We start from the raw sequence: 10,980 nt of genomic DNA, 5'->3' as shown, positions 1-10,980 counted from the left end.
TTCACGTGTCTATTAAGTTTTTAATTTTTATTACATAATGTATAAACACCACTTTTTTTTAAAAAAAGAAAAGAACAACAGGTCTAGTTTAGCAGAACACGGTGTGGACTGGCACTAAATGAAAAGACCACGGACTTGATTCAGCAGGTAGAAGAGGTGCACATTTCACTGCCAGTCCAGGCAGATGAAATCAGTCTTAAACCAGTCTCAGTCCTGTCACGGAATAGTCTACCAGGTAAGTTATCTGTACCGCAATCCTTTGTAATAAAGGCTCTTTAAAAAGGATTCTACAATTCTTTAATAAAAAAAGGTAGCTGCTTACTGTTTATCTATTATAGATCTCTGAATCATCCCGGTTATTTAAATCAAGCATTCACCAGTAAATGCTTCAACAGAAGTGCAATTAAATACAGACAAAACCAGTAGAGGCCACTCATGAGTAGGTCAGGTTTCCATTTTGCTAAGTAAGTTAGGAATTTGACTGAAGTCTCATACTAAACCCTAAACCAGATCATACTTTGGGTCTGTAGGGCCCGAAAACATTGCCTTTTAGTCTCAGCATTCGCAGTAAGGAATGACAGGCATCTTTAAGAGGTACGCACCCTGATCAGATGAATCAGTCTCCATTAAGATGTTACAGCATACAAACGTCTCCAAATAAGCAGGGGACAGGATTTCTGCTGTGCATTTGTCTATGCAGGTATTCAAGAACACTTTGAATACCTAAACCTCTGATCTAAGAGTGGTGAAGTCCTAGGAAGTCATAAATTAGTGTTAATGACAGTGCTGGCTGTTTTTTTTTTGTTTTATTTTTAATCTGAACAGCATATTGACTAGTATACTGGACAGAAGCACATAAACTGTACTTGACTGGTTACAGAGGGATCAGGAATAACTAAGACACCCTAGTCTCTGTGCAGCCAACTTTCTAAAGAAAGATTACTCTTTCTTTAATCTTTCTAAAGAAAGATTGCGTCTTTACCTTTAGACCAGTTTTGCAGGTTCAGACATTAAGAGCTTTATTCTCTTAGTTCCTGAACTTACCAAGTTCTGAAAGAGTATTTGGCTACTCTGATTTTCCCCTTCTGGTCTGCAATCCTGGTAACTCAAGCAGATAGTATAAATAACTCAATCTCCAGCACACTTAAAAGGTGAAATATACACAGTGATAGCTTATTCAAAAAGCTCCAACAGTTTCCTAGAATTGAATGGTCTGGTCAAATCAATTTCCTCTAAATTCTGTTTTAGAGTGAATACAAACACTTAAGCAGTAGCAGGAAAAAAATCTTTTATCTACTTTCTCCAGCTATAAAGATCAGTTTACATTTTGTGATTGGCAATAAATACGCTGATTGGCCATACTGGAGAACATTTCCATTAGACCTGAGAACATCTGTTACCGAAGTCTCTTCATTCAAATGCAGTTTGGAGAAAACTCACTTTTGGAAATACATCTGTACAAGACAAAACACATTTGTTTCAAGTAAGGTAGCAGAAGACTTTCTGCTGCAGGAATCTTGATTTTGTCAAATTCTGCCCTCTCATCTATGCAATTATCAGCACAGACTTTCAAAGCCAGTCATAGTTCACAGTTTCTCTAAAACATTATCTAAAAAGTCACTTCCAATTGTATAATTGGAGCTTTTCTATTATCAACTTGCTTACCTAACACATGATCAGAGGCTTGTAAAATTAAAAATAATTTGTTGCCAATTAAAAATCAGTAGAATTCAGCATAGGATTGGAAATCTAAACTTTCTGGGAAAGTTAAAAACACGTACTTGGTACAACTAGGAGAACATAGGTATTAACTTGTGCTCCAACTACTAGCACCCAGCACATCTCATTCTTCTTCAATTATAAAGAAAATCAGAATCTAAAATTCCAAACCATTCACCTTAATAAGACCAAATATCTTCCTTATGATATCCTCCTACATACAGTACTGTGACTGAACACCTACTAGCCAGCTAATCTATCCAGTGAAGCAGCGTATCTTTAACACGTTTCCCATAGTTTGTATATCCCCATTAAATGGCTAAAGAAGAACCCTGGGTTTCAAGTCCCTCGCTAGCCAAAGAGAAAAGGTAAGAGCTACCTCATTCAAGATGTGATTAAACCAGACTTACTTTTGACATAAATCTACAAAGTAGAAAAAAATACTAGAAGAGAAAAAAAAAAAACACTGTCACAAGTTGTATGAAACTACAAAGTTGTAAAATTTTTGAAAAGCATATAAAAGGTTTGTATTTCCATTTCTATTACGCCAACATCAGGATTTACCAAAATCTATATACCCTTGCATCAAATTGCTAGATTGACAGTCAACTTTTCTACAAAAGTATATGTATGAAGGTGTTTAGTTTCATCAGTCCCAGACTGTTACTAAAAAACTGTACATCTGAATATTCAATGCTATTGACTTAATACTTAAACCCATCTACCCGTGTTTAAAAGATGTTCTTTCATGTTTGCCTTATAGGTTAAAATGTCAGTTTTCACTGAAGTTAGAGGTAAGACTTCAGATATATTTCTTTTACACCAGATGCATAAAGAGCTTAAATATCAGGCTAAATTTTCCCAACCCAAAGGAATGAAAAGTATCTCAAGTGCCCTCCAAATGCTCTTGCATCCAAAAAGGCAACTTCCAACACAACTCAGCATTGTGATGCGCTGTCTGTCTCCAGGAGTTCCCTCTCTGGATCCAGGATTGTTTCAGCAGAAGACATTGGGGTCCTTCATTCTTCCAGCAGAACCGTGCACAGTGCATCCTCTGTATTGATCATTATTGAAGCTATCGCCCCATCGTTGAACTCAAAAGACATTCCTCCATCTACGACCATACATGCATCCCAGCAACGGGAACGGACACAGACTCTGCAAAAAGCCAAAAAAAAAGTTTCACAAAATAGCTTAAAAAAACTAAGTATTTCACAGAAGCACTTATCTGAACAATGAGACTGGTTCTTGGGCTTTCCTTTCTATGGGTCAGTAAATGCTTAATTACACGGGAACATACTTAGAGAAGAATTTAGCATCAAATTCCCTAACCTATCAGTACTTTGTACAGACATAGCAAAGAGTCCAGAAAGGACTGAAGGATTTGTTCAAATGGAGACTACTGCTCCAAGAGTCTGAGAACATCCTATAACATAACACTTCATATCAAAAGCTGCAGTTTAGGTGTCTTTTTTGAAGAAAGCTACTGATGGTCCTATTTAATAGTGATTCACTTAATCTTTCACAGAAAAGTTTTCAATTAATTTATGATTCTAATGTACAGTCTTCATGTTAAGTGGAACATGCAGTTTCAATTGGAAAAGCTAGAGATTCAAATAATTTGGATATTAATAGAGTCTATTTTGTTATACGAATCATTCATAGAAGGAAAAATAATTTCAAACACCACTTTGAAGGTTAGAATGCTCGTCAGGCAACATCATGAAAGGTACTGCAGCATATTACTGTCAATATTAAGAGTTTGACTACTATGTGTTTAAGCTAACAAATTTAAGCTTATCAAATCTGAGGCAGCTCTTTTAGAGTTGGACAAGACAGAATGAAGCTACTAACCATCTTCCTCTTCACTTACCTTTAAAAGCAAAATTAACTTAACCATTGGAACTTAGCCTTTCACAGACATAGAAAGCAAGAACACTATTAAATAAAGAGTTCTCCAGACTTTTTTCATATTACTAGATGGGAACCAATAGTTATGCCAGAGCAGCTGCAAGACTGCAGTCTCACATGGATGTGCTTGATTGTTTCTGGCTTAGGCCTTGGTCTAGATCATGTTCTGAATCAACAATTATCCAGTGACTTAAATTTTCAGGAAGACACATCTTTCACAAATGTGAAAAGCTCTGAAGCACATCCACAGTGTCAAAGTTTAATTGGCCTGTGTGGAAGAATGTGTAGGCATGTTCCACTCCTCCATTTCGCTCCGGGTAGCCAGTAAGTTAAAAAAGATAAGGAACAGCTACGGGGAGATGTCTAGCTAAAGATCGGCTGTGACAGGCAGCAAATTCTACTTCAAAAAGGAAAAATAGGCAGACATCCCTCACACGTATGCAGACTTTTGTAGCTCCAGTACAGTTTTTATAGTATATCCCATGCTGACGACTCCAAACAGGACAAGATTCAGTCCTGTAGAACCCATGGATCAAAATGCAGTTATTTGCTCCTATTTTAACCTTTCCTCTTACCATCTCTTAAGATGTACTCAGCCTTGAGAACTCCCTGATCCAAATAACTAAGAAGCAGTAAATGTTTAAAGACATAACACATACACAGCGGGCATCTAATGCCATATTTAGTCCCAGTAGCCAGAGATGGGCTTTACTACTAGGTCACAAAATGCTGTTGTAACACTGGTGTGGCTCAAAAGTAGCAGAATTTGGGTCTCCTTCAACTCAAGAGCTCCTGTAGACATTTGTTTTGACATAAAAGGTTGAATTAACATTTAATGAATACTGAGATACTGAATTTTTCTCAACATAGTTATTCTGAACATATAACAGTTACATGTGTTTATATTTAAGTGTGGCAAGCTCCACAAAAATCATAGAATAGCTTACGTTAGAAAAGACCTTTAAGACCATCAAGTCCTACCGTTAACCCAACACTGCCAAGTCCACCACTAGACCATGTCCCTAAGCACCACGTCCACGTTTTTTGAATAGCTCCAGGAATGGTGACTCAATCACTCCTCTATGCAGCCTGTTCCAGTGCTTGACAAGCCTTTTGGTGAAGAATTTTTTCCTAATCTCCAACCTAAACCTCCCCTGGTACAAATGCCCTAAATAAAAATGACTGAATTATGAAATAATTTAGTTTGGAAGGGCATCTAGTCCAACCTTCTACCCAAAGCAGGCCTCACTTCAAAGACACATTAGGTTGCGTAGGGCCTTGCCCAGTTTTGAGTATCTCCAAGGACAGTGATAGCACAGTCTCTGGGCAACCTGTTCTACTGCCTAACCATTCCCACCGTGAAAATTTTTTCCTTTTTTTCAATCAGAATCTTACATCCCATAAAAGCATGGCCTTTGCCTCATACTCTGCTCTGAAAAGAGTTTAACTCGGCCTTCTCTGTAACAAATCAGTGACTGTATCCACCCTACTTCCTCTTGTCTCCTCCAGGCCAACCAAAAGCACTGTTTGAGCCTCTGCTTTATACCCCATGTGTTTTGGCCACCTCATCATTTCAGTGGCCCTTTCCTGAATTCACTCAGTTTGTCAACACCCATGACAAACGGGTGAGGGAAATGGCACACACCCAAAACTGAGCACAGTGAGATTCTTTTCCTCTGTAAGATTCTGCATGGATCGAACATTAAAAACAGCATAACACAACTTGGAAACATTTTCTTCCCATTGTTATTAGAACAATACTCAAGCCCCTCAAAACACAAACTGGATGTTGAAACACTTCAAGGGAAGATCCTAGATTACTCGTAATTTGACAAATACACAGAATGAAATAACTCTTCAATGACTGCTGCAGCCAACACTTACTTTGAAGAGAAGCCACGCTGCCGGCTACTTGAGAAAACTCTGTTTACAATAGGTTCTCGAATACTGAAAAACATCTTTGGTTCTTCTGGACTGTAGAGTAGGGACTCATTGTAATCATTTGTTACTGTAAATGGAGAAATAGGCCATTAGTTTTCCCAGAGAGAAATGCTTACTCTCAGAAACACACATGCCTCTAAAAAAGAGCAGCTGCCCCACCAAGAGGGAATATTGAGTCTTGCCAGATGTTTAATAGCCTTCACCTGCAAAAATAATTAATTTTACAGAAGATTCCTTTCAGTTCCATTGCATGACAAACACTCAACAGCTCTCTTCCAGTGACTGAATGTCTCAAACCTTAGGAGAACTGAAACTCTCCTGAAGATCTAAACACATGAAAGTCTAAATAAGTGCTTTCAAATCAGGTCAGACATTTTTCACCAAATGTGCCTGAATAATGTTTGTAAGAAAGACTAATACTGCAAGAGCACTAAAATACTGAAAACAGTACTATTAAGAGTACTAACAAAATGAACTAGTCAAAGTTAAGACACCTTAAATAAATGTTTCCTTTTTCACTAACCTTTTTGTACTAGTTCCGTGTTCAATGGCATATTCAAACTTCCATGCTTTTTAGCTGTTGAGTCAAGAGAAAAAGCCTCAGTTAGATAGGTGTATCTTTATATAAACTTGGCCAGTAATGCCACACTGTTCACTCACCGATCTTAAGGATCTCTTCAACAGCTTGATGCGTTACCTTGTTAATATTATAGGACCTACACAGAGAAGTAGAAGAATTATTTGCTAAGCAATACAACTTGGAGAAAAAAAAAAAACAAAAAATCTTGCATACAGATGAAGAACTATTTTCAACACCAAGAAGAAAAAAAAAATAAAGAATGCTATTAAGTGTGAGCTGACATCAGCTTCTTCACAAAAAGTCTTAAATTAACTCTTGGTTTGACATCCACCCGTGGCTTTGTAAAGCTTAATAACTCAAATTAAGTAAAGTCTTCAGGAAAGAAGCACATGATACACAGGATGTAGTCGTCTTTATCAATAATCCTCCTGCCCTAAAACCCAAATAATTGCTGATTTAAGTCTGCATTAAAAAAACTGAAGCATGACAGTTCTACAGATCGTTTGCGTTCTTATCCCTTCTATCCCCCTCTTGCTAATTAACTCCTCCTGTTTGTTCTCTTTTATGGGACCCAACACTTCTTTACAATTATTATGCCTCTTTGTCCGTACCCTGAGGTGTGGGCTTGAGTATCACAAGAATTGGTATACATAGAAGAGGAAAGGTCAGATCAGACGCTTTCGCATTTGCCACACTGGATGCACAAGTCAGCATAAATCCTCAGCCTGAACCAAGTCTAAACACCAGTAAAAGCCTTCCTCCTGTGCCCAGGCTCAAAAGCGATTAGGTACTGATCACAGCCTCCAAGCAGCAGTCCTGTGAACACCTCGGTTGCTCGGGTCTCAATACAGCTTAAAACTCTCAGTCCAGCACTTCTTTCATGGCAGCAAAACACCTCAGACTGCAACAGACATCCACTATACATCTAACAGACTACAGAGCTGCTGAGGGTGGTTGTCCAAGGCTCGTTCTGTTACACTTACTGCCTACCTGCAAGCCTGAACAGATGCTAGCAAGAAACTGAAATGCACAGTTTGAAACTGTTCTCTCTCAACTAGACATCCTTCTATGCAAGTTTTGGCAGCTGAAGGAAGCACCTGGACATTTAAACGCCTCTCATTCCAAGGAGGTCTGAAATCCCAGGAGAGCCCCTAACCCACAGGCTAAGGAAGATCACTCCACTGAGGCTTTGCCTCAGTTTAGAGAAGTCCAGCAGTACACCCTGATCACAGTAACAGAGATGGGCAATCCTTGAGTTTGGTCCCTGGTTCTGGGATTGCTCAGTACAGAGCGTGTAAACCAATGAAATGTCTAAGAACAGCTGCGAACTCAGACTGTACATTCCCAAGGCACCGAACACTTGGAAAGTTCCCCTAGCAGCCTGCCAATTTCATCCTTGGCAGCCTCCAGGACTAAGTTACACTGACTGAATACAAAATTCTGAATTACAATGAAGAGTAATACCCAGTAACCATCGTTACGGCATGAATATTCATTTCTGAATTTCATTAAAAGCTTCAGATTTAGTTCATCTTAGCCTGCCACGTAAATCCAGGGCTTGTTGTACAACTTTAAACTATAGGCACAGCCAGATGCCCAAATGAAAGAGGCTCTCACTGTACACATCTCTCACATATCAAAACTAAATTGATTAGACTTACATGCACTACTGCAGCTTGTTTAAACTGAAGTTAAGACAATTTACCCCTTTAATTAAGCTAGCACAGCTCCACTTCGATATGCCTGTCTTTGTTTAAGGGGCATATTTTGGCAAAGAGACTGTGCCCTTTCAATTAAGTTTGAAAGAGGCAGGAGGCTTGGAAGGAGAATGGACAGCAGCTGTGCCAGAGAACACTTCATGCTGTTTCCAAGTACATGTTTTCCCATTCTTCTTAGAACTAGAGTTTTAAATTTTCTGAGCTACTTCATGTAAGCATTTTAATTTTAGGCAACAAGAGTAGTTCAGAGATCCCCCCAGTATGCTCCGTAAGTCAGAGCAGAATCTCTTTCCCTCACCACACCCCATCATTTGCCTCCATGTTCAGCATGCAACCTCTTTCAACCAAAATTACACCTAAGGTAAACCTCCGTCTCCTTGCCTCAGCCTCTCACCCTTTCAACCCTTCTCTCCATACCTAAAAGTGAGTGGTGCTTTGCTCTTCTCATAGACCTAGGACAGCTTTGGACCATATCGACAGTGAGAGTATTTGGACACAACTGACAGGCACTGACTCACCCAGAGCCCAAGACAGTCTCAGTACGGACAAAATGTTTAAGCAAAATACGTCTATCTAGCTTATCCGCAGTGACATTTCGTATCAAAGCAGCAACATGTACTTACCATGCTTTTGATCCTGTTCCAGTACACACATTAAGCCCTGAACTCTTCTGCTTTTCCCAAGGACCATCATCAACTGATATCTCATAGTAGGAGGCCCTATGAAGCGAGAATTTAAAACTGGGTTTGCAGGACTTAAAGTTCTCCCTGAATAAGACAGAACACATAGCCTTATCAGGCACATAAAAATTTAGAGGTGCTAGTTTAAAATCTGGATGACAATTTCACAGGCTTTGCACAGTCTTTCCGATTTGGCAGACGCTTCTGATTCATTGTTTTATAGCAGTTTTCATAATGGACAAAAGTGATTTGCAGCATGAACTTTTAGGCAGTTTTTCAGCACCCACTTTTCGTACTAGATTACGCACAAAGAACTCTGTGGTTCATCTGGAAATAGCTTCATACACAAGCAGGGTTTGCTAGACTTACAAACGCAACTACATAATCTTCCTTGCATAATGGCTGAACTACCGAAAAACTGTGTTGATGCTGTGATTGGGTCTCATAAAATTACATCAGGGAACACCAAGAGGTAAAACACTCCAACGTCATTAAGTAATAGCACGGCTTCAAGCTGAACTCTTGATCACTTCAGTAATTAAAAATCCGCTGTGATTCTTCAAGAACAGTTTTAGTTTTACAACAGTCAGCAGGCTTATGTTTCTCTCCAGGGCAAATTCTTCCTAAAACTCAAATGTAGTAAGTCTTGGGGCACAACCATCATTCTGCATGGTATTATTCCTGTATCAGGGGATTCCTAATGTTAGGCCTAGAGAGACCAGTCTCTGTGTGTAAGCTTCAGTACATCCAGGGGTAAATTTATGAATTTTTGACACTCCCGTATAATGTCCTTGTCTCTAAATTGCAAGGACACGGATTTGACAGATGGACCACTCGTTGGATAAGGAACTTGCTCGATGACACACTCGAGTTACAGTCAACAGCTCGATGTCCAGGTGGAGACCAGTGACGAGTGGTGTACTTCAAGGGTCGGTACTGGGACCGGTGCTGTTCAATATCTTTGTCAGCAACATGGACAGTGGGACTGAGTGCACCCTCAGCAAGTTTGCCAACACCACCAAGCTGTGTGGTGTGGTTGACACGCTGGAGGGAAGGGATGTCATTCAGAGGGACCTTGACAGGCTGGAGAGGTGGGCCTGCGTGAACCACATGACGTTCAACAAGCCCAAGTGCAAAGTCCTGCACGTGGGTCAGGGCAATCCCAAACACAAGTATAGGCTGGGCGGACAGTGGCTCGAGAGCAGCCCTGAGGAGAAGGACTTGGGGGTACTGGTGGATGAGAAGCTCAACATGAGCTGGCAACGTGCACTTGCAGCCCAGAGGGCCAACCGTATCCTGGGCTGCATCAAGAGAAGCGTGGCCAGCAGGTCGAGGAAGGCGATTCTGCCCCTTTACTCCACTTGTAAAACCCCAGTAAAACCCCACCTGGAGTACTGCGTCCAGCTCTGGAGCCCCCAACATAAGGAGGACATGGATGTGTTGGGAGTGGGTCCAGAGGAGGGCCACGAAGATGATCCGAGGGCTGGAGTACCCCTCCTACGAGGACAGGCTGAGGGAGCTGGGGCTGTTCAGCCTGGGGAAGAGAAAGCTCCGGGGTGACCTTAGAGCAGCCTTCCAGTACCTGAAGGGGGCCTACAGGAAGGATGGAGAGGGGCTTTTCAAAAGGGTGTGTAGTGACAGGACAAGGGGGAATGGCTTAAAAATAAGAGGGCAGATTTAGATTAGATATTAGGAAGAAATTCTTCACCATGAGGGTGGTGAAACACTGGCACAGGCTGTCCAGAGAAGCTGTGGCTGCCCCCTCCCTGGAAGTGTTCAAGGCCAGGTTGGATGGAGCTCTGAGCAACATGGTCTGGTGGAAGATGTCCCTGCTCACGGCAGGGGGATTGGAACCACATGATCTTTCAGGTCGCTTCCAACCCTTACCATTCTATGATTCTATGGTAATTTATGAAAGTTGCTGATGTTCATAGTTGCCCAACTCAAACACTATGATGTAGTCTTCAGATTAACAGATACCCTCTTGGATAAAACACCACATTCACTGTGTTTAGGATGACTGTTTTAGGCGATTAATGTCTCAGTCTGGATCAGCTAGGAATACACCTCTTGAATATCTGGTGTCAAACAGTTTAGACTAAGTAACTAAGGGCATTTTGTGTACTCACTCTTGCGAAGATGGGAAGATGAAAGAACTGGAAGCAAACTGAGAACACAGATGCACAGCTTGATTCAGTGTAAGATAATTTTTGCAAGCTGGGTATGAAAGGGGTTTATTTCCCCCCTTCAATTTCGTTGTTTTCTTAACTGACATGCAGAGTAAGACCTCAGAAGAAGCACCTAGCATTGTTTTGTCTTAATACACAGCTTGCGTATTTGAACTTTACAGAAGATTCATCTGTGTGACATCATTATTTAAGTCTTCACGTGTAAGGTCCCATTAACACAGTATTTATTACTAGAGATTTGC

At 40.5% G+C, this 10,980-nt stretch overlaps 1 protein-coding gene across 2 annotated transcripts in view; it reads right to left on the bottom strand.

The window, feature by feature from the left end:
• NADK2 (NAD kinase 2, mitochondrial) overlaps positions 1-10,980 on the bottom strand; it is a 33,853-nt gene continuing 22,873 nt past the window's right edge. The window contains exons 8-12 of one of the 2 annotated variants that reach the window (XM_075446920.1): positions 8,493-8,636; positions 6,232-6,287; positions 6,095-6,148; positions 5,515-5,638; positions 1-2,877 (exon numbers count right to left, since the gene is read on the bottom strand). In XM_075446920.1, the coding sequence (XP_075303035.1) occupies positions 2,739-2,877; positions 5,515-5,638; positions 6,095-6,148; positions 6,232-6,287; positions 8,493-8,636 (517 nt within the window). In that variant the 3' untranslated portion in view covers positions 1-2,738. The remainder of the gene's footprint in view (positions 2,878-5,514; positions 5,639-6,094; positions 6,149-6,231; positions 6,288-8,492; positions 8,637-10,980) is intronic. The other variant, XM_009943646.2, reaches the window with a different exon arrangement.

Source organism: Opisthocomus hoazin, chromosome Z (assembly GCF_030867145.1).
Source record: "Opisthocomus hoazin isolate bOpiHoa1 chromosome Z, bOpiHoa1.hap1, whole genome shotgun sequence".
NCBI classification, from domain to species: domain Eukaryota; kingdom Metazoa; phylum Chordata; class Aves; order Opisthocomiformes; family Opisthocomidae; genus Opisthocomus; species Opisthocomus hoazin.
This window is presented reverse-complemented; position numbering and strand designations above follow the sequence as displayed.